Source organism: Melitaea cinxia, chromosome 17 (assembly GCF_905220565.1).
Source record: "Melitaea cinxia chromosome 17, ilMelCinx1.1, whole genome shotgun sequence".
NCBI classification, from domain to species: Eukaryota; Metazoa; Arthropoda; class Insecta; order Lepidoptera; family Nymphalidae; genus Melitaea; species Melitaea cinxia.
The window spans coordinates 777,532-803,053 of NC_059410.1; the positions used below are offsets into that span (position 1 = coordinate 777,532).

Genomic DNA, 25,522 nt, shown 5'->3' on the forward strand with positions numbered 1-25,522 from the left:
TTAGTTGTGATTAAATTAGATCATAATTATGCTAATAAGTTTTATAGTTGTAATAATTGTGTTTGCTAGCAAACGAAAAAAAACGACTTCAATTACATCGACAATTAAGAAACATCCTCTTTTTTTGAAGTCGGTTAAAAATAAATTAAAATATACACATCGGAGAACAATCGACGTTAACAGATATTCTATGAAAAGAAAACTTTATTTTTTGAATAGATGAAAAAGGAAAGATGTGACGTGACTTATTATGGTCGTTTAGTTGGGTGAAGTTTATAATAACTCAATGGTATGAAGCTATAACTATATTAAAAATTGAAAAAGTAATCCGTTTAGCGTTGTGATTTGGGTTACTTATACAGGTTTCCATATTAATCGCTTGCTTTAAACCCCCCCTCCCCCAATTTCATCAAAATCGTTAGAGCACTAGCAATAATTAAATTACAAATATTGCTTTTCAATATATAGTATATTTGTACTTATATTTTCGTCAGACTAAATCGCAGGAATACGGAATTGCGTCAACAATATGGAATTTGTTGTTTACGAGGAATGTATGAAACCTTGAAAGTATCCAAAAGCCTATGTTCCTTGAAAAGCGAAATGTAGTAATTTTACACCAGGAAATTACATCGCTTGTAAAATCCATTCCAGTGCGACTTGTGAAATACGTCATCGCGAATATAATATGGAGAACTTGGAATTTTTACAAGGAACTGTTTACGGTTTTAACAAAACCCCGCTACCGACGCCGAGACGTAAATAAGAACGGGCCGTTATAGAATTGTGATCATTATTGTAATATAAATTGAATTAAGATATATAATGACGACAGTTTTACTTACTAATTGACCAGATTTAAGTACCTATCTTTCTCTGCTTACTAGAGGTTGATTTTTGAATCAATTCGAAATTCTATCCCCAGTGAGGAAAATCAAAGGCGTAAAGGAACACGCCTTCATTTTTCGAAACATTTAAAAAGTTTATAGGAACACTAGTTGTGTCCGTGACTTCGTCCGCGTGGAATTTATTCTTCAGTTTGCAGAGATATAAAATAAATAAATTTCTAAAATAAAAGTAGCCTTTGTTACTCCTTACTCCATCAGCTATCTGCCAGTGAAAGTCCCGTCGAAACCGGTCCCGCTGTTTCAGAGATTAGCCGGAACAAACAGACAGACAGACAAAAATTGTAAAAAAATGTCATTTTGGTACACGGTACGTGTGCATTTAGTTAAAGGCGTTTACTTTAATATTACAAACAGACACACCAGTTTTAAGTTTTATTTATTTATATAGACATGTTTATTATGCTATAAAAAATCGTGCAATAACAAAACCATAAATGAAGGCTAGACCTCCGATATGTGTATCTACACGCGCAAAAACCCACAAACACACGTGATCAAATAGTAGGCAACGTGTACTTAGATCATTACCGTACATGGTCATTATCGTCTCGAGTACTAATTAAATTCTATACGACCTCTACATTATCTCACGTGTGTGATAACTGTAATCTATACTATACTAATATTATCAATCTAGAGTTTGTTTGCTTGAACGCGCTAATCTCAGGAACTACTGGTCCGATTTGAAAAATTCTTTAAGCGTCAGATAGCCCATTTATCGAGGAAGACATAGGCTATATAATATTTTAGGATCTCTTTGGAGATCTCTTTCTGTTTCTTGAGGAGAAAAAAAAATCTGTCAAAAAATTGCCAACGAAATTATATTACTAAGATTCCCGTAATCGTCATCTTTTCTATCCAATATGGTGGTAAAAAAGACTTATGGTCCAACTAAGGGTGAGCGGTTACTGTAACCAATGGACTTTTGCGATTTTAATCCTTGCACATGACTAACATTTGCATTGGCCATACACATGTTTGCCGTGGTCAAAGTGTATATGCAGTCCTTGTGGGTCTCCCCACCGTGCCTCGGAGAGCACTTTAAGCCGTCGATCCCATTTGTTCTCATGTAGGTACACTTGAAAGCGATCATTACTCATATAATTACAGCCTATACAGTCCACTGCTGGACATAGGCCTCCACAAGTCCACGCCAAAAACAACGTGAACTCATGTGTTTTGCCCATAGTCACCACGCTGGGCAGGCGGGTTTGTGACCGCATTACTCATAGTAGGGAATATATCCGCAACCCGCATTGGAGCAGCTTGGTTTATTAAGTTCTGATCCTTCTCCTACATGTAAAAAGAGCCCTATTCCCGGCAGTAGGATATTACAGGCTCAAGCGTTTACAATAACATACAATTAATTAGAAGCCGCTTACTAACAGTCGAACATAACGCTTGTTTACAGCCAAAATCATCTAACAAAAATAGTATTTTTTTTGCATTTGGTTTCATAAATTATCACGGTCACCAACCCGCCTGCCCAGCGTAGTGACTATGGGCAACACACATGAGTTCACACATTTTTGGCGCGAACTTGTGGAGGCCTATGTCCAGCAGTGAACTGCAATTCACGCATTTTTGGCGCGAACTTGTGGAGGCCTATGTCCAGCAGTGAACTGCAATTCACGCATTTTTGGCGCGAACTTGTGGAGGCTTATGTCCAGCAGTGGACTGCAATAGGCTGGAATGATGATGATGGTTCATAAATTATATTACTGTTATTCAATTCATAACATATTCCGTTAAACGATTCATATAAATGTACCGTAAGCTCGGGTGAAGGAGCCGAGATAATGACAAAGTCGTGCGTTGATCTTCGTGTTCTATTCGTCTGGTTTTCGTTTTGACTTGCAAAATAATAAACCGACCAGTGCAATTTTTTTTTTAATTATATACATGTCATAATTACAGCCTATACAGTCCACTGTTGGACATAGGCCTCCACAAGTTTACGCCAAAAATAACGTGAACTCATGTGTTTTGCCCATAGTCACCACGCTGAGCAGGCGGGTTGGTGACCGCAGTACTGGCTTTGTCGCACCGAAGACGCTGCTGCCCGTCTTCGGCCTGTGTATTTCAAAGCCAGCAGTTGGATGGTTATTCCACCATCGGTCGGCTTCTTAAGTTCCAAGGTGGTTGTGGAACCTTGTTATCCCTTAGTCGCCTCTTACGACACCCACGGGAAGAGAGGGGGTGGCTAAATTCTTTAGTGCCGTAGCCACACAGCACATATACATGTAAACTTACATTTTTCGAGTATTAGTATTTGTATGTATAATTAAAACAAAAATAGTTCTAACAGTCAGATGTTACCTGTAACACAAATATTAAGTTGCTTATCATAGGAATAGACGACCGTGTGTGTAGTAATACGATATTTATTTATTTATTTCGAGTAATTAAAATGAAACATTTAGTAAATACATTACACTTACATAATGATTGAAAAAAAAATTCGAATTCGATTTATTTCGTTCTTTTTCATTTCCTGCGAAAATTTTCCACAGTATTGCATATTTCTTTTATACCGCCAGAAAGTAGAGATTCCAACAAAAAAGACACACACACAGCTTTGATCTGATTATCTAGCATATATAATACTGATAGGCTTTTATCAGGAGGTTAAACATAATATAACAACACTCTGTTACACCTCAACTAATGAGAGAATTATGGTGTTATCGCTAGAAGAGTGATTAGCCTGGCGCGGTAGAAAGGATGTAATGATATATATATGACATTATTATTAAAGAATTTACTATATAATATATCCTATGTATATGTGAATGTATGTAAGTGTGTAAGCATATGTATGTATGTATATATGTATGTACAATTTTATAATCTATTGTGATGTTTATTTTTTTCAAAATGTTTAAATTCTCAAATATTAGACGCATCTGCTTATTATCATCGAACATGTTAACGTCATAACATTCTTGATAGTGATTACTCGGTGTTTAAGATGTATCTAGAACAACAACATTCCGTGTCAGATTTTTTTGTATATAAATGTCGGTGTAGGTATTTCTTAAAATAGATATAACACATCATCCTAAATCTCATTTCAGTTTCGATCGCTCGCCGTGATTGGTATAGATAATTTGTCTTCTAGACTTTGTATTACAGGAGCACACGTCCCAGGTCATATTGAAAGTTAAACTTGAATATCTCGGGACTCATAACCAGCACTTCAAAACTAACAGCGTATCTTATAACTCTACAAGCTACGCTCACAGCACAAAGTTCCATAAGGTTCATTTACCGAGGAGGCGATTCAGTGGTTTACCGTACAACCTTCCGTTAATTGAACGAACGCAAACTTTGGTGATGTTAAAAATTTTGTTAAAATTCTTCACTAATTTACTTTAATACTTCTCTTAAATAAAATTAAAAATTATGTGGTGTCATGGGACACCAGGTAGGAACGAAATTCCTTCGGATAGTATAGAAGCAACACAATTTGAAAAAAAAAATGTTGAATTTTATATATATTTTCTAGTTCTTGATTTTTTTTTTTTTAAATTTTGTTGATTGGTTTTTAATTAAGTACATAAAAGTATTTAGGAAATTTAGTATTTTATAAAACAACAAATACCGTAAAATAAAATAAATCAAACAAAACAATAATAATAATAATTTAAACTATTAAGTGAAATAACAAAACATGTCTTTATTTATTTTTGTCGACAGTATAAAATTACATAAATAATTTAAAAAAAAAAGCTAACATTATAGTGCCATAACCAATGAGTTGTCTGGAAGAGATCTCTACATTTACGATAAATACATCTTTACCAAACCTTCGTATATTATGTAATTGCGCACAATTCAATTTAAATAATACCAATAACCCTAGTTAACTGAGATGTATACCTACTAATAATCAATAACAAGAGTGCCTTTTCCAATTATTTTCTAAATTTTACGCGAATTTCACTCATTATAATGAAACAATCGATTATCTGATTTTATCGCGGTTTATTTAGATTTTTGAAATGCCAGACGTTTCGGATACTTTACAGCAACCGTGGTCACGGGAGGACTGGTATGTAAAAAACCTAATAAACCGCGATAATATCCGAAAAAAAAAAAGAAAAAAAACTGATTCATTATAAGTGCCTTATTTATTAAGAAACTAGCTGACCCAGCGAACTTCGTATCGCCTAACAGTCGATTATTAAATTTTATTAATTTTTTTTTTAGAATTTTTCTCTCCGTAAGAACCATCCTCGTACTTCAAGGAATATTTAAAATAATTGTGTTTGCTCGCAAACGAAAAAAAAACCGACTTCAATTACATCGACGAGTAATACAACGTAGATCGACGAAAAAATAGTCAAGTAACTACGCGTTATCAAAGATTACTCAAAAAGTAGTTATCAGATCTCAATAAAATTTATATGTGACCACATGATAAACATCAGCTTTCGATTAAATTAAAAATTATTAAAATCGGTACACCCAGTAAAAAGTTATTGCGGATTTTCAAGAAGTTCCCTCGATTTCTCTAGGATCCCATCATCAGATCCTGGTTTCCTTATCATGGTACTAAACTAGGGATATCTTCTTTCCAACAAAAAATTATCAAAATCGGTACATCCAGTAGAAAGTTATGCGGTATAATACAACGTAGGTCGACGAAAAAAGCGTCAAGTAAAAACGCATTATTAGATATAGCTCGAAAAGTAGTTGTTAGATCTCAAATAAATTTAAATGGGACCAATTGGCACACACCACCTTTCGATTAAAAGAAAATTTGTCGAAATCGCTCCACCCAGTCAAAAGTTCTGATGTAACATACATAAAAAAAAAAAAATACAGTCGAATTGAGAACCTCCTCCTTTTTTGGAAGTCGGTTAAAAAGCTGATTTAAGAAGGCATTATAAGTGCCTTTATTTATTAAGAAATAAGATACCTGTACATAAAGCGCTATTCGTATTTTAAAAGTCAAATGTTTTATTTTTATTTTTATTGAGATTGTGTGCTAAAATATTAATACGAAGGTTATTTCCTCATGTAATTAATTCCAAGGCACAGCTGTTTCGTCCGTAATCTATTTGTTCAATTACGTCTTGGCTATTAGTTTAATGATTTTTTTTATATATGAATATATGAAGCGGAATAAAATATTCCGTTTATTTAGTTGGTAATAAGACCACATGTATGTTTCGTTATATTATATATTATATAGTGACTAGCCCGTATATTATATAGTGACTAGCCCGTTGGCGCAGTTTGTAGTGACCCTGCTTTCTGCTCCGAGGGTTGTGGGTTCGATTCCCACCCCGAGTCTGGGTGTAATATAAATATTTATTCATATATTTATATATGTATTATTTATAAGTATGTTTATCGAAAAAAAAAAAATATGTAACTATATACCAGTCGGCTGTTCTCTATAACACAAGCATTAAGTTGCTTACTTTAGGAACAGACGACCGTGTGTGTATTGTGTAGACATTTATTTATTATTTATTTATTTATATTAAATATAGCATATGTTTCAGATTTATTTTCTATAATTTTTAAACGTACATTGAATTGATAATAAAGGGTATAGCGATCGTTACTCATAGTAGGGAATATATCCGCCAACCCGCATTGAAGCACCGTGGTGGATTAAGCTCTGATCATTCTCCTACATGGGGAAAGAGGCCTATGCCCAACAGTGGGATATTACGGGCTGAAGCATCAGCGTGAATATATACTTTAGTATTATTACTTTAAAAACACAGTGCACTGTTAAACTGCTAATTGTGTTTGCTGCGCTGTTTATCACATAAATTGTAGCAAATTTTTTTCTGTATATAAATAATTGAAAAAAAAAACCAGCAGTTCAAACCTGGATGAATCGAAAACACATCCTATCGACCGAGAACTTTTGTTTTATGCTCTAGGCAATATCTACTCAATATTTATCATAACACAAGACTTTAAATTATTACGTCGTTCCACTTACTCGAAACACGTGTTTTTCAAATTTTATTACAGCATCGATGTAATATAATATAATTAAAATTAATAGTTAGTTAATTTAATATATTTAATGTATTAATATATTTAATGTAATATATGTTTTACGTATCGTAAAACCAGTTGAAAGCACCGTTCCGCCAACGCTTCTGCGTCAGAGATGGATGCTGTATTGATCGTGCTCAGGTTCCGCGCGTGGGATAGTTTGTGACCTTTGTATACTCCGGTCTTACTGTCAAATATGTTACTGTGACATTTAAAAAATAAACTAGTGCAATTTAATATAATTCACGACGTGTTGGCGCAGTGGTGACAGCACGGCCGGTTGCGCTGGCGGTCGCGGATTCGATCCCCGCTCACGACAGACATTTATATTGACCATATAGATGTGTGTCGTGGTCTAGGCGTTTGTGCTTGTGTATTGTGTGTTTCCGGACCCCCGATACTGGAGAAAATCCTACTGGGGCTGTGTAGTGTGAAGCGTTTATTATTTATTTATATAAAAAAATATATTTAGAGCCTCGGAATCGGATCGTTACTCAAAATAGGGAAATAATCCGCCAACCCGCTCGAAAAACAACCCAGCAGTGGTGGGATTAGTATAAGTTGAATGAATAAATCAAAATTTAAAGCATCGTTGTCGTTCCGCTGAACCAAGGGCTGCGGCTCACTCTCAGACACTGAATCGTTCTATCTTCTAACTAATCACTTTAAAAATCTTTCAAGGCATGACCTTTACGTTATATAATACTTTAAAACAAATTAATAAAATCATTTACAATTCTCTTTAAAGTGGCACCTAGTTGTATTTATTGTTTTTTTTTTGTTTTTAGTAAGTAGTTTAAATGTTAAATTCAAAAAGTACCTTTTAAAAACAGGTTTTGTTTTTATTCGTGTAATGTGAAATAAAATTAATAATAATCTGCTGCTGCGCGTATCATTTGTACATTACATTTATGACGTGCGATTTTTTGTTTAAAATTACTAGAAATTATAGGATATTGAAGGTGCGCAGTGTGAATATGATAATTATACGTACATAGGTTTAAAGAATTTATTTTTCATAAAAACATAACGTTCACTTATAATGAGATACAATCGATATACTATAGGATGTAACAATTTTTATCTCTGGAGCGCCTCATCGAAATATTTACAATTACATTGTGTAATTATACGTGTTCTTTTAATTTTGATTTAAAAATATTCATGCTATCCGAATCTCGAAGATGATTTGGTAAATTAATAGTCAGCATTAATTTATTTTTGTTTCTTAAATTATGTTTAGTTATTTTTTTATCAATTTTGATGTTGGAGTGTATTGATTTGCTGATAATGTTCTTGATCAGTATGCAGGTGTAATAAGGTGTATAAGTGTGTGATATTGAACAATTTTGTTTCCTGATACAATTTATTGGTTATTTGAATTCTTTGTAACGGGAATAAATTTATCCTAGCGGCACATCTCCACACTTCTATTAAATATTCAATGTTAGATTTAACTAAGGTGTTATAAATTGTCATTGGTACTTTATTTTGAATGCAGTTTGATACCTTTCTCAATGCACTCAGTATAGGTAGTAGTTTGGTTCTAACATGTCCTGTGTCCCTTCCAAGTCCACTACATATAAGTATATAGTGCATACATATAAGTTATGTAATATAACAATATAGATTGAACAAAGCAAGGAACCGTGTCGAATAATATTTTTATATTTCAATTTCGATACAATTGTTTATTATTATTGTTTTTAATGTTACTCGCTAAATTTTTTAATGTATGTTCGGAGATAACTCCGTCGTTTATGCACCAATTTTGATAATTCTTTTTTTGTTGGAAAGGAGATATTCCTAGTTTGGTACCATGGTAAGGAAACCAGGGTCTGATGATGGGATTCCAGAGGAATCGAGGGAAACTCTCGAAAATCCTCATTACTTTTTACTGGGTGTACCGATTTTGATGATTTTTAATTTAATCGAAATCCGATACTTATCATGTGGTCACGTTTAAATTTCATCGAGATCTGATTACAACTTTTGGAGTAATCTTTGATAATGCGTATTTACTTGACTACTTTTTCGTCTACCTACGTTGTATTACTTGTCGATATAATTGAAGTTGGTTTTTCTTCAATTGCCTGCAAACACAATTATTAATCACTATTATCCACTTTAAGTTTTGCTCGGTTTCGAAAGGCGGCGCGCATCTACACCACGTGCTTTATTTATATGTTAAGTGACCAATGAAAACTGTTTTGATAATGGTTTTTAAATATGTTATGTATAAAATTTATAATATGCTGTTTGTTTTCATAAAAATGGATAAATAAATAAATTAAAAATAAAAAGCAAACAATTTTTATTATTGTAAGTTGATAAATGCACTTGATAAAACTACCTTCCGCCCCTTCTCTCCGCAACAGCGGTCTCGTACACTATCTACGTCGTAAAACTTATACGAGTTTTCTTGTTATAATAAATAAACTTGTATAACTCGAAGTTTTCTTTATAAAAGGGGATCGGAAAGTTCTCAACAGAGAGATAACACGTTCTTTTGATTGCTGTGGAAGTCGACGTCCTCTAACTATGATTAATTCTTTACAATGTATAGATGCATAGTCAAGCTATAAATATAATAATGTTGTAAACGGCTGATGACTGTGTGTCATAAGAAGCTAATTATAGATTTCTTTATGAGAGCAATAGAAGAAAATAGAATAGTTATAGAGTTCTTTGTCTCTTTGCCGCCTGTACTTTTGTTCCGGCATCAAACAAAATCTACTACATTGTATCCCATCCTGTGTCCACCTTCTGTTTTGATCTCCATGAACATACAAAATTTATGCAGGCCGAAGATGGGCAGCAGCGTCTTCGGTGCGAGAAAGCCAGCCCTGCGATCACCAACCCGCCTGCCCAGCGTGGTGGCTATGGGTAAAACACATGAGTTCGCACCATTTATGACGGCCTATGTCCAGCTGTGGACTATATTACGCTGAAGTGATATGTGGATTCTTTTGTTTTGTTCAAAATTCCATGATTGTATTTAATTTTAATTTGGTTTTTAAAAACTACCTTTTTTTATCTTGCTGTGCTATTTCAATCTGGTTATTTCAGGTTAATAACTAAATATCGAAATACTACGAGTTGACCAATTGTGTTACTTCAACATGGTTCCAATGTATAATAACGACCGGTAAATAGATTAATGTAATGTTGTAAAAGGATTTCCCTGTTTCCCAGATGTCGTCATCCCCGAGCGCGGCGCGCTGGGCGCACACGCGGTTGCTCGGCCTACTGGTGGGCATCCTGATGGCGGCGGCGGCGCTGTTCGTGGTGGCCGTGGCTTGGGGCCTGCCCGCCGGGAAGGACACCTTCGCGTTTATGGCCGCTGAGGTGTGTATAGTTTAGGTATCTTCAGGATTTAATGTAAAGTATAATTGATGCTGCTAATAAGCTAGGGCACGAAATTTCTTCATCAAAATCTGAAGCAGTTCGATCAGGTAAGTACTTTAAACTTACAGAAGATCACAACTAAGTTGTGTTTTCGTGACGAATCACTTTAGCCTCTCTCAATCCACTGTTGGATATAGGCCTCCACAATTTCGCGCCAAAAAATGCCGTGAACTCATGTATATTGCCCATAGTCACCACGCTGGGCAGGCGGGTTGGTGACCGCAGGGCTGGCTTTGTCGCACCGAGGACGCTGTTGCCCGTCTTCGGCATGTGTATTTTAAAGCCAGCAGTTTGATGGTTATCCCGCCATCGGTCGGCTTTTTAAGTTCTAAGATGGTAGTGGAACTGTGTTATCCCTTAGTCGCCTCATACGACACCCACGGGAAGAGAGGGGGTGGTTATATTCTTTATTGCCGGAGCCACACAACTACATGGCGAGTAAGGTATCCAAAATACCTGAACTTTGTTATACCGGTATCCGGTATTATTACCGGTATCTGTTAAGACTTATGATAGAAGTAAGCCTAGCTTGCTCATCTTGGCACCATAGGTTTTTTCAGTAAAAAGAAAGAAAGAATATCATAAGTATTAAATACTACGTACTGTCCTTTAGTGTCTGCTGGTGGGCGTGTCAGCGCTGCACGTAATCGCACGATTCGCGCTCAGAGCGTACGATGCGGACGCGGCCGGACCCGCCGCATATTACACACATCTTGCCTTTGATGTGAGTACACACACACCCACACGCATTTACATAGGCGTTAAACATAAATAAATGCGCCTTTATGGATGTGTATGGGGGCGTGTTGATATTATTACTTATAAAAAACATTGAAGTAATGATGGTTTGATTAAACAGTAAACAAATCAATGCAGCATGTGCGCCGGATGCCTGTCGAATATAGAATGACCCTTGATACTTGGTGTGTTTTCTTTTATGAAGTTTTTTAGTGGCTATTCTTTGCTCGTTGCACGTGCTGCTTGCAAGAAAATTTGCGCAAATCTCATTCTCAATTGTAGGAGCCCAGTACAGACACGTGTAATATTTTGTCTTCCAGAAAGATATAGAATATTTTGCTTGATATTGATTAGGGATCTAGTAATTTCCAAAGCTTTACGAACGTTTTGCCCAATTTCGACGGTTATTAATAAAAATTCAGACAGTTATCTCACACATAATATGTTTTCTGTTTCACAATCAATCTTCAGAGTCTATCAGAAGAATGGAAAACAAACCCCCAATAGTATTTTATTAATTAATTCATTAATAACCAATAAGTCTGGCAAAAACGTTTTCGAGGGGTCTTCCTGAATATCTAAATACTGTAGGTGTTATTAATCACGTTTAACATGAAAAAAACCCTTTTTAACTTTTATTTATTCTTAATATACGAACTACTCTGGCAAGACAGTTCTGCATTAACCGAACTTAGTCGTGCTTGCGCACTCATTGGATTCATTATATTCAGGTTTACTTGAGAGTTATTGAAACTGCATAAACTTTAGCTGATTTAGTGGTGATGAAGCCGTCATGACTATCAAATGAGTAGTGAAAGGGTGTTAATGTGTCGGGTGTCGTGCGCGGCAGGCGGTGTCGCTGGTGACGGAGACGTGCCACGTGGCGCACATGGTGGTGTACAGCAACGTGGTGCTGTCCATGGCGTCGCTGGTGCTGCTCATGCAGCTGCGCCACCTGCTGTACGCGCTGCTGGCGCGCCTGCGCCGCCACCGCCTCTACGCCGCGCTCGCCGACCACATGAGCCGCAAGTGAGTCGCACTCCTCTCTCTCACACACTCGCACGTGCTGGTGTACAGTGTACAGTGTCCAACAACGTCGCTGGTGCTGCTCATGCAGCTGCGCCACCTGCTGTACGCGCTGCTGGCGCGCCTGCGCCGCCACCGCCTCTACGCCGCGCTCGCCGACCACATGAGCCGCAAGTGAGTCGCACTCCTCTCTCTCACACACTCGCACGTGCCGGTGTACAATGTACAGTGTACAGTGTCCAACAACGTCGCTGGTGCTGCTCATGCAGCTGCGCCACCTGCTGTACGCGCTGCTGGCGCGCCTGCGCCGCCACCGCCTCTACGCCGCGCTCGCCGACCACATGAGCCGCAAGTGAGTCGCACTCCTCTCTCTCACACACTCGCACGTGCCGGTGTACAATGTACAGTGTACAGTGTCCAACAACGTCGCTGGTGCTGCTCATGCAGCTGCGCCACCTGCTGTACGCGCTGCTGGCGCGCCTGCGCCGCCACCGCCTCTACGCCGCGCTCGCCGACCACATGAGCCGCAAGTGAGTCGCACTCCTCTCTCTCACACACTCGCACGTGCCGGTGTACAATGTACAGTGTACAGTGTCCAACAACGTCGCTGGTGCTGCTCATGCAGCTGCGCCACCTGCTGTACGCGCTGCTGGCGCGCCTGCGCCGCCACCGCCTCTACGCCGCGCTCGCCGACCACATGAGCCGCAAGTGAGTCGCACTCCTCTCTCTCACACACTCGCACGTGCCGGTGTACAATGTACAGTGTACAGTGTCCAACAACGTCGCTGGTGCTGCTCATGCAGCTGCGCCACCTGCTGCTGTTTTTGTTATTGTATCATTGTTTTTAATTGCGCATATTTAATACGGTATCCAAAGTAATTTAAATAATTATTTAAATTACGTAATATGAATATGTATTGTATATTTTTGAACTTGACTTGTGCACTACGGATCGATAATAATAAATTATTAATGCGAACAAAGGAGTTCTTCCTAGCAAATGACAATTATAAATTTGCATCATTACATGGTTAAAGAGTTTGTTTGTTTGTTAAATTTGCTAATTTCAATTATCAGTCTATGAGTCTTCAACGACGCTTTGGCGTAACGGTCACAGCACCGGTTTGTTGCCGTTGCGCTGGCAGTTGCGGCTCCGATCCCCGAACATGACAAACATTTTTATTGGCCATACAGATGTTTGCCGTGGTCTGGGTATTTGTGTAGTCCTTGTGGGTCTGTCCATCTTCATGTGTTCATCTTCCTCAGAGAACACGTTAAGCTGTCGGTCCCGGTTGTTATCATGTACACCTGATAGCGATCGTTACTCATAGTAGGGAATATATCCGCTAACCTAATTAATTAAATTAAAAAGGGATTGAGCTCTGATCCTTCTTCATCTGGTATGAGGCCTATGCCTAGCAGTGGGATATTACAAGCTGAAGCTAGTCTAATGTGACAAACTATTTACATGTTTGATGTATTGAGAAATGTAAGCCTTCAATTATCACGCTATGACTAAAGAAACACAGAGAAAGAACACAGTCCGTTTTCTTAGTGTTTTACAGAGGATTCATTAAAAAATACTTTATAAAATAATGCAATACAATTTGTTTTTAAGGTCTAATTGAATTCAAAGAGCAACACGGAGGGGAGTAGCCATAGCGTTTTTTATCGATTCAAAACTGTCTGTCATTTTTTGCGGGGGAGAAATCACACACACTCACACAAACTAAATAAAAAACACATTTTTCACACACACACACACATAGATACATTCTGTGTCATTACAGTATAATGACACGCCGCAACTACACTGACAAGTTGCTTACAGCCGTGATTGTAACAACTGTCGATACGCATTATCGATAAATTCAAGTACTCGGTTAGGGAAATTAGGTTTTTAAAGTGATACAAAGGTAAGGTGTTATTATAAAGATGGACTTTATTTATTATATACTACAATAATTATCATGTCAAAAATAAATTAAATGTTTATATCATTTTAAAAACCAGTGACAGTACTATACTGACAAACTATTACTGGTTTTTAAAATGGATTAGTTTTCTATAAATATGACGAATACATTTTTCTGGGTTTTCTTTTTTCATTAAGAAACAAATGCTTGTGCCGGTATATTTTTCCATTATTAATTTTGCCAGTTCCACACTTGAAAGTCAGAGGTATGAAATGATTTGAGCAAATGACACTATTTCATGTGGGCGTCCAGGTTAGTCGGTTATTACAATTTTTATTCCATGTATGCCTTAAATTTGGATCTTTAGGAAACCTGCAAAAAAATTTTAATTTATTAAATAAAACATTATGGTCGAAGTTCACAGTAAGTAATTCTAGTAAAATGTGTTAATACTCGTAAGTATTGTATTATATATAATTTAATGCAATTTTATTATAAAACTATGTTTATTAAAATTAAGCTCGCAATATTATATTATAATAAATAGAATCTCAAATATGTCTTTGCCGTTTTTATCGATAACTATCTACAAACATACCGGTAACAACACTATCGCTCGGCGAAAGCGACTTTTCGGAAATAGACTCGAATCAGTCGCTTACCCGATCCGCATATTGTATGAGGGCAAGCGGCCAGTGTTTGTAAACAAATCCGAAACAACATGCCCGACATTTGTAATTTTTAAAGTTTAAAAAAGGTTTAAAAGAAGTATACAGTAATAATGAGATTAAAACATACTTAGATATGAAGGGTAACACCATCTTTTAGTAAATTATACGTGGCAGATCTCTTTTTGCACCAAAAAAACAAATTCGGCATTTTTTGAAAGACGTTGATTCAATCGCGCAACTAGATTTAGTCTAGTGATCAGTGCGACTGCAACTAATTTTATTGTACGCGTAGGACCGTTTGGACTTATACCTTGACAGAGGGGAACGCCTATGCATGGCTACTCCCCCCCGTGTTGCTCTATTACTTAAATTATGACTTTTTTTGAAGTACTTACGCTTTACTTGGGGAATAAGCTGGTGAATGCGTGACGAGAACGTTACGAAAAATGTGATCGAGGGAGGTGCGAGCACATATTTTCATTCTCTCTGTCTCTCATAGCCAGTTACGTTTCGTATATCTAAGACACAGTGCAGGCCATTGTGCAGAAGTTTTACTTCAGTCGTGTGGTCTAAGACACACTCGTTTTTTTATATAACACTAGCTGTGCCCGCGACTTCGTCCGCATGGAATTAAACAAAAAAGTTATTTTTCAGTTCGCAGAGTTATAAAATAAATAAATTTCTAAAATAAAAGTAGCCTATGTTATTCCTTATTACATCAGTTATCTGCCAGTGACGTCAAAATCGGTCGAGCTGTTTCAGAGATGAGCCGGAATAAACAGACAGATAGACAGACAGACAAAAATTTAAAAAAATGTTATTTTGGTGTATACACCCATATGCATTTAGTAAAAAGCGGTTATTTAAATACTACAAACAGACACTCCAATTTTATTTATTTGTATAGATAATGATTATGGTATCATTACTGTTACAAGAAAAAAGAAATATGTAAAAAAAAAAGGTTTTTCCTGCACGTGTAAATCAACCCGCCAAAAACCGAACCATATTCCTTGTATTGAATTTAAATTCAAATATTATACCAATTTACATATTTTAGTAAACACATTTATTGATTCCTGAATGATATAAATTTTAATTAATGCACGAAGACTCAGTTAATATGAATGTCAATGACTCACGCGGGTTACGAGTTCAAGTAACTGAGGAACTATTTACTTTTACAAATATGAAATGAACTGAATTATTGATCCTGTCAACGACCCACAACTGGACAAAACCTGTTCTGCATATAGGCTTAAAGATTGATCGACAACGCTGGTATACTGCGGGTTGGCGGGTAATTTCGATACTACGAGTAACGATGGCTATCAGTTGTTTATGATAGCAATTGAGATCGACAGATTTACGTGCGCTCCTAAAATAAACGAACATTGGCACAAATTCACTCACTCACTTCAGCCTATCGTATTCCACTGCTGGACATAGGCCTCCACAATATCGCGCCAAAAATGGCGTGTTTTGGCCCATAGCTGCTACGCTGGGCAGGCGTGTTGGTGACCGCAGGGCTGGCTTTGTCGCACCGAAGACGCTGCTGTCCGTCTTTGGCCTGTGTATTTCAAAGCCAGCAATTGGATGGTTATCCCGCCATCAGTCGGCTTTATAAGTACCAAGATGGTAGTGGAACTTTGTTATCCCTTAGTCGCCTTTTACGACATCCACGGGAAGAGAGGTGGAGGCTATATTCTTTACTGCCGTAAGCACACAGCAGGCACAAATATAAATAAGTAAATAATAATAACAATAAACGCTTCACACCTTACAGTTCCCAGTAGGATTTTTCTCCTATATCCGGAAAACACAACACACAAGCACAAACGCCCAGATCACTGCAAACATCTATATGGCCAATACAAATGTTTATCATGTGCAAGGATCGAGGCCGCGACCGCCAGCGTAACAGCAAGTGCAGTGACTGCTGTACCAACGCGTCATCAGCTTTGAGTGGGAATCAAACACTTGAATACCGGCATAAAGAATACCACTATACCAGGACATTATCAGTACTTATTGCGGTAGCGCACAGTAGTTTATATCTTGCTCAAAATTTTGAGGTCAAAATCTTACTTGCTTGAAATTTTGATCCCTCTGGGGAATTACCCTCAACCTTACAGAACAACACACTGCTAAATAATACTGCTCTTCAGTAGTGTTGAATTTTTGGGGTGAGTAAAATAGCATGTGAAGGGAGGGGCGTTGCACTGTGAGGAAAGGGTTCTGACGTAGCAGGCGTTCGTAGTCTATTAAGTCGAAGTAAAGTTTACAAAAGGGTTCGGAATGTTTTTTTTTTTTCTGACATGGAAAGTGATCTATAACACATACCGGTACTTCCCCCTCATTTGAAGGACCGCTGTTAGCAGTCGAGCACCTTATATCTATACTAAAAGTCATATCATTTTACAGTTTGAAAGCGTTGATATCCCATGTTTATATATGAAGTTTACGTACACATCTGATTTTTAGAGCAGGTTTTAAAAGTTACTCCCTTAATAGTTTACTATCATAAACATTAGATTAAAATTTGACGACCAAATATCAATTAAATAGACGACCACTATTCCATCCTCTAATCGTTTTTAAAACAAAAAGATCAGTCAAGAGAGATCAGTCAAGAGGTACAAAGCCTTCTCAAAACTAGAGAAGAACTTCAACAACTCCAACAACGGTTTTCTAAGCTGGAAGTCAGTATAAATGAATATGAACAGAGGTCTCGGATCAACAATATCGAGATTAAAGGTGTTCCATCTACGCCTTCGGAGAATTTGTTTGAAGTAGTTGGCAGGATTGGAGACGTCATTGGCTGTTCAATCCCCAAAGAGCACATAAATTATATTGCGAGGATTCCTACGCGCAACGACAAGGGCAATAAGTCTATAATTGTCTCAGTACACAGCAGATATTTGAAAGAGGATTTCGTTGCAGCAGCAAAGAAGCGGACTATTGTGGCAGCTAACCTTGGACTCCACGGTGAAAGTCGTATATTTATTAATGACCATCTTACCCTCCAGAATAAATTGCTTCTGAATAAAGCAAAGAATTTGGCTAAAGAGCGGGGTTTTGCCTTTGTGTGGGTGAGAGGATGCAAGATTTTCGCACGAAAAAACCCCACGGCACATGTGATCCGTGTCATATCAGAATCAGATTTAAAAAAAAATATTTAATTTCCTTGTTTTCTTTGATGCTGTTTATGTTAACTTTTGTTTATATAATTAAGTTTGAAAATAACGTTTGTGAAAAGGTTGAGAAACACCGACTCGCTCGCATACCGGTTTCATACCAACATAGTAGCTCGTTTGGCGCACGCGCATCTCTTTCCTCCTATAGCCTTACGCTGTCGCCGTATCTCGCTCGGTCAGCTGCCTATCTCTCGCCTATTGCTGCTTTGCTAACGCTTTTTATATACTGCCCTCTTTTATTGTTATCTATTTGTTTTTTTGCAACTTGCTCATTGCTTTTGTGTGGCGTTAAACCTATTCACAGTTATTATAATACAATTATACTTACAATTTATTGCTTGCCCCTTATGCCTTACTATCGCTTATCAATGCCTATTTTTTTCCTGTTATAAATGATGCTTAAAATATATTATCAGAACGTCCGCGGCTTACGTACGAAAACATCTACTTTCTATCGAAACGTTTGCATGAACTCTTGTTATGACGTTATATGCTTAACGGAGACTTGGTTGGTGCAAGGGATAAGTGATAGTGAACTTTTTGACGATCGTTACATCGTATGGCGGCGTGATCGTGATTATGGAAGAACCAATCAAGCCTTGGCTGGAGGTGTCTTGATTGCGGTTCGGCGTGAACTTGCTTCAGAGGCGCGTAGTGACTGGTGTTCAAACGCAGAAGATCTTTGGGTAACCTTAACACTTCACTGCCGGAAACCCAATGTAAGGTACAAATTGCATTTATGTACAACCTATATTTGTAATCGGGGCACTGAGAGTTCACTTTCTACTCAACTGGCTACCTTTTCCAGTAATCTCCCGGATATAATTTTAAAAAACCCCTCCGACAAATTTATTATAATTGGTGATTTTAATATGCCTAATTTAAGCTGGCAAATTTCGGATGATGGCTCTTATACTGCCTGTGGTACTCAAAGCTCTGTACAGACTGAATTATTTGATGATCTTAGTCTGTGTAATTTGTCACAATACAGCTTTGTTACTAATACCAACAATAGGCTCTTGGATCTAGTATTTAGTAATAGCTTGTTAACCGTAACGCGCTGCCACGACTCCCTTGTACCAGAGGACTCGCACCACCCAGCACTTACTATATCGGCAGATTTTGTTCAACTACACACTTTGTGTCCGTTACCCTATACCAAATACCTATATCATACAGCTGATTATAACGCTATTACGTCCGAATTAAAATCGATTAATTGGCAAAACGAATTGTTTAGTAGAACCTTAGAAAACGCGGTAACATTCTTTTATGATATATTAAATGAACTTCGCAACAAATACATTCCATCAAAAACAATATTTCCTTCGAATAAATATCCACCTTGGTATAATAAACCTCTTATAAAAGTAATAAAAGAAAAATACAAATATCACAAAAAATATAAAATATATAATAATTGTTCGGATTTACAATCTTTTATAGTTCTTAGAGACCGTGCGAAATTGTTAGAATCAAGTCTATTTACTGATTACATAACTAACATTGAGAGGAATATATCCAAAAATCCGAAAGCTTTTTGGTCCTATATAAAATCTAGAAATCGGAACAACGCAGTTCCAGCCGTACTGCGATTCGGACAGCGTTCCTCGGGCTGTGGAAAAGAAATCTGTAACATGTTCGGCGATTATTTTCACTCGACTTTCTTAAATAGTGCTGACTCCGAGAACTCCTTCAATTCTTTTATCGAACCGGACATCACATTATCAGTAGCTGATATTGGAGACATCGAGGTTGATCCTGTAGAGGTTTGTAGGCTGTTGGAGTCGCTTGACCTGAGTAAATCAGCTGGTCCAGACGGCATACCAGCTTTCTTTATAACCAGATGCGCTAAAAGTCTCGCACTGCCTCTTTCTCTATTATTTAGGCGTTCTTTGACAGAGGGTGAGGTGCCGTCTATTTGGAAATCCGCGTATATCACTCCTATCCACAAAAAGGGACCAAGGGATGACGTAGTGAATTACAGACCTATATCCAAACTTTGCCTTTTTGCAAAGATATTGGAGCGAGTTGTACATAAGCAGTTATATGCGTGCCTTAAACATACTTTCATAGTACAACAGCATGGTTTTATAAGAGGCAGATCCACTGTGTCAAACCTGGTTCTGTGTAGTGACTACATATCAAAACATATGTCGGAGCCCTCTCAAGTCGACGTCATATATACAGACTATAGTAAATGTTTCGATAGAATAGATCATATACTGCTGTTGCGTAAACTCCAATCCATAGGCATAAGGGGTAACTTGTACCGATGGCTCACATCTTATGTTAGGAACAGATGCCAGACTGTGGTGCTTAACGGATATACCTCATTACCCATGCCAATACCAACTGGAGTACCTCAGGGCTCGCTGCTGGGTCCGCTTTTATTTAATATTTTTGTAAACGACATTCATTCGTGTTTCCATAACTCCAAAATTTTGCTTTACGCTGACGACATGAAAATAATATGCCCAATAAAGTCTCATCAATGTACCCAGCTATTACAAGACGATCTTATTAGATTTGAAAAATATTGTATAGAGAATAAATTGGACTTAAATGTAAATAAATGCTTTATATGCTCATATACTCGTAAGCCATTCCCAATCATATCCACTTATAAGTTAAAAAACACAGATTTAACTCGGGTTAAGTCCATTCGTGACCTAGGAATAGTATTCGACTCCAAATTATTATTCGACGAACATATTAACACTATCGTAAATAAAGCTTCAAAAACCCTTGGGTTCATTTTACGTATGTCAGCGGACTTTAAATCTATCAAAGTTTTCAAAATTTTATACTGTGCTTACGTTCGAAGTCACTTAGAATATTGCTCACAAGTCTGGAATCCGGCGTATAATGTTTATAGTACACGCATTGAGCGTATACAGAAAAGATTCCTACGTTACATACAATTCCGTACAAATCTATATATACCAAATTATACGCACCGTTGCAAAAAGTTTCATATATTACCACTTTATGAGAGACGGCGTATAGCTGACCTTGTATATTTGATAAAGATCGCTAACGGTTCGATTGATTGTTCCGAACTTTTGCATGCTGTTGGTTTACGTGTTCCATATTCTTGTAGACGACCAGCCACACTTTATATACCCGAAGCTAAAACAAATTATAGGCAAAATAACTACCTGATGCGAGCGAGTGGATGTTTCAATGCCATTTCTACGCAGTTCGATGTTGACCTATTCTGTACATCGCCTAGACAACTAAAACAAATTGTTACTAACGGGTTTTTTAATGAAGTTTAGTTTTTATATTCTTAGGTTAAATTTAATGTTAATATTTTTTTTTTTTGAAAAAGTCTATTAATATCTTGTTGTCTAATGTGAGTTTCATACTGTTGCAAATATTTTTACCAAATATTATTTACTTTGTGATAATGGATTTTATCGTTGTAGCGCAATATCTTTAAGTTTACACTTTATTTAATTTCTACCTAACTGTGAAAACTTGTAATTGGCCTTTTAGTAGTAATTCTAAAGCTATATAATAATTGTCTAGCTGTAAGTTTTCCTAAAAAATGATAAAATAAAATAAAAATAAAAAAAAAACGTTCTCTTTATCAGATCGTTAGTGTTCTTTATCATTAATTTGATTAAGTAAATGATCCACATAGTTAGAGATATGAAAGTTAGAAGACATTTAAAGTTATAGATATAATACTATTAAATTGTTGAAGCAGTTAATATTGTAGTTATCGGTGACGGTAACGGTAAAGCTATATCGGTGTGTTTCAGCTATCCCATGGCGAGCGCGGAAGAGGTTCTGAAGCACGAGGACAACTGCGCCATCTGCTGGGAGCCCATGAAGGAGGCTCGTAAGCTGCCCTGTGCGCACCTCTTCCACAAGTGAGTCTGACTACTACATACCTACGTGTAACACTGTCTGTCGCGTTTGCAGCCTTCTATCATATACTCATAGTACAATTGTAGATTTGCTTTTTTTAAGAACTAGCTTTTTTTTGGCACTTCAGTAATCCTAAGAAATGATAGATTAGTTTAGTAAAATTAACTTCGTAATTATTGTTAATGATGGGTTTGGTATTCTACTATTTTTCAATTGTGTCATAATGGAATGGTTTTGCTTAACTAACAGACTGTATTATTGTACATCTAAAGTGTCAAATTTTTCAGCTGTCAATGAATGTTGTGAATGAAAATGAAAAATGTATTAAAATTTTGCCTAAAGTTGATAATAAAATTCAGATTATTCAAATATTTTCAGTTTCATTAAAGTCGGGTTCTCCTACAAGAGAGAGGGGCCTATATAGGCCATATAGGCAGTGGGATATTACAGGCTGAATCGTAATGATTGATTAAAAGTAAAAAAACCCAATTGACTTCTCCACCGCCCGCGTTCCCCCGCCCCCCAGCTCGTGCCTGTGCCGCTGGGTGCAGCAGGACGCGTCGTGCCCCACGTGCCGGCGCGCGCTGTCCGCCGCCCCGGAGCCGGCCAGCGCGCCCCTCGCGCCCCTCGCGAGCCTGGCGCCCCTCGCCCCGCTCGCCCCGCTCGCTACATTGGCTGCTGCCGAATCGAGGCCCAACCACCTCTTTCATTTCGATGGTAAGTTTCTAGTACAATTGTTCATTTCATACTACTACTACAGGAACCAGGAGACTGCATGAGCTTAGCTGCCGCCTTGGTATTATGGTATGAATTATGGTACATGAAACTGCCATGGACTTTTTTTTTGAAAAATAGAAAATTAATACATGACGTGTTTGTTAGGGCTTCATTTTTACTTTTTCTTTTTGTTAGAAGTTAGCTTGTTTAAATAATTAATATCAAGATCATCTAATTTGACTAATTTAATACATTCCGCTCTTTTCACACACTTTACCCACTAATTACACATCTATGTCAAAATGACAGGTTTGATTCGGCAGTTCTTTGGTTGTCAAATGTGTAGATACAAAACGTAATATAACAAGCCATATAAAACTTCAATGAAACAATTAAAAAATATATAAATGTACAACAAATTGTCAAGTTTTTCAGCTGTCAATAAAATATTTTTGTCAGTCGTTGTCACAAAAGTGAAAAGATTTATTTAAATTTCGTTTAAAATTGATAAATAAGTTTAGATTATTTAAAAATAAAATCAAAATTATATTACCGCACCAAACTATCTTCATTATATCTTCACTTCAAATGACATTGAGGAAATTTATAAAGTTCAAAGACACACATTGATAAAGTATATTGTACTACTATACTACGTCTACGCCTACGACTGTACAACTCTGAGCTTAGTAGATGGTTGCGCGGATCTCACTCGGGGCTCTTCTGCTCTCCTTTGCGTGTTGCATTGTCTGTTTCTTCTTACTGAGCTGGAAGGTCACGCACTGGACAGTTGACGGTATTTTATCCAAAACGTTTTATACCTTTAATAAAAAAAGGCTAGTCTTTAGATTAAGAGTCGTCATTTTAAAGTTAGGTAGGTTATGGTTATTGGCTAGGCTTTAGATTAAGAACCGTCATTTTGAAGTTAGATAGGTTAGGGTAACTTTTTTTTTGTAACGAAATTATGTCGATAAACGGTCTAATTTGAAGTTAGATAGGTTAGGGTTATTATTTTTTATTATTTTTTTTGTAACGAAATTATGCTGATAAACGGTAAAATTTTAAGCTTAGATAATTCAACGGCTCTTAATCTAAAGACTTGCCATTAAAAAAATTAGATGCACACATTTTTGAGGATATCTCTAATTGTGCTTGCTTGAAAATGAAAGAAAACGACTTCAATTACATCGACAAGTAATACGATGTAAGGAGTCGGTGTAGCAGTCAAATAAATAAGCTTATTATATTAGGTCGGGAAAAAGGTTCTACGTATTTAATAGAAGAATTCAAGGTAAGATTTTACAAAAATTTCGGTTCGATAACTTGCCGCCATTTCGTAGGTGACAGAATTCCGTTGCTGTAGAAATTTTGTGGCGTCTGATTTAAAAACCGCGACTAATAGTTTTTACAGTCCTCTCTTGATGTTAATTTTACACTACCTAAAGAATTCTGGAGATACCTAAATAGATGTAAATATACACGCCCAGGGTGGTAACTATGGGCTAAAAAGTCACCACGCTATTTTTGGCGTGAACTTGTGGAGGCCTATGTCCAGTAGTGGACTGCGAAAGGCTGCTGTGATTGATTGATTGATACGAGGGTGCAAGATCGGGTCTATATGGTAGATGCATTAAGACTGCCCAGTCAAACTCTCAATTTATGTTAAGTGGCTAAAGATGTATGTGGCCGGGCGTTGTCATGATGAAAGACCATATCTTTTCTGTTTATCAATTCTGGCCGCTTATTTTCAAATTCTTGCTTAAGTCTCATCAGCTCTTGACAATCGAAATCCGAAACGATGTTTTTGCCCGATGGTATAAGCTCATAATGAATAATGCCCTTCTAATCCCACCATACACTCCACATCGAGTGTCAACCCGGCTTTTGCGATAGTCTGTACAGCTTGACTGATCTTTGACTACGATCTCTTGCGTACGTTTTTATCGTAGGTGATCCACTTTTCGTCACCAATAATCAATCGCTTCAAAAATGTTTCCATATCATTATATCTTAAGAGAGAATCGCAAATGAGTACACAGTCCATTAGGTTTCTTTCATTGAGTTCATGTGGCACCCATATATCGAGCTTTTTTGCATCATCATCATCATCATCATCATCATCATCATCATCATCATCATCATCATCATCATCATCACATCAGCTCACGGACGCTCACTGCTGGGCATAAGCCTTTTTTGTATAGCCAGCTTTTTTCAAATGGGTCAACTGTTTTATGGTCCATTCTCAGATATTCAGCTATATTGTAACTACTCAGATGTCGATTTAACTCCACTTTTTCAAAAATTTCGCCAGATTTAGATATCCGTAACCGGGAGACGAGCGAAATGCTCTCGACATCAATATTTCCTGACTGAAAAAAAAAAGCTCAAAACCAATTTTGTGCTACTCTTACTGACACTGCATTAGGTCCATAAACATCACAAATTTTTTGCGGCCTTCGTTGGATTCACCCATTTTGGCGGACAGAAAAACAAATGAAAAGTGGCAGGAAATTATTTCTTACTCTTAAGTTTAATTTTCAAAATGTCATCTTATCGTGGTATCGAAACCAGCCGGTTACAAACAATACAACCAAACCGATTTTATTGCATCTTTTTTACTAGAAAATACGAAAAGACTTTCCCCAAGCTAATAAAAGTACTTGTCAGTAATCGTACAAATTTAAATGGGACTACATGTCAAACACCAGCTTTTAATGAAAGCACGAATCTCGAAATTGGTCCACCCAGTGAAAAGTTGTGAGGTGACACAACGAATTGAGAATATTGTCTTTTTTGTCCTGTTAACTAATTATAAAAATACATTCGACCATGCTGTGTGGCTACGGCACTAAAGAATTTAGCCACCCCCTCTCTTCCCGTGGGTGTCGTAAGAGGCGACTAAGGGATAACAAGGTTCCACAACCACCTTGGAACTTAAGAAGCCGACCGATGGCGGGATAACCATCCAACTGCTGGCTTTGAAATACACAGGCCGAAGACGGGCAGCAGCGTCTTCGGTGCGACAAAGCCAG

General features: G+C 37.3%; 1 protein-coding gene across 1 annotated transcript in view; it reads left to right on the top strand.

Annotated features, from left to right (window-relative positions):
* LOC123661773 (E3 ubiquitin-protein ligase AMFR-like) overlaps positions 1–25,522 on the top strand; it is a 74,364-nt gene that overhangs the window by 44,007 nt on the left and 4,835 nt on the right. The window contains exons 3-7 of the mRNA XM_045596712.1: positions 10,131–10,283; positions 10,957–11,067; positions 11,932–12,110; positions 21,662–21,772; positions 22,297–22,487. Of these exons, the coding sequence (XP_045452668.1) occupies positions 10,131–10,283; positions 10,957–11,067; positions 11,932–12,110; positions 21,662–21,772; positions 22,297–22,487 (745 nt within the window). The remainder of the gene's footprint in view (positions 1–10,130; positions 10,284–10,956; positions 11,068–11,931; positions 12,111–21,661; positions 21,773–22,296; positions 22,488–25,522) is intronic.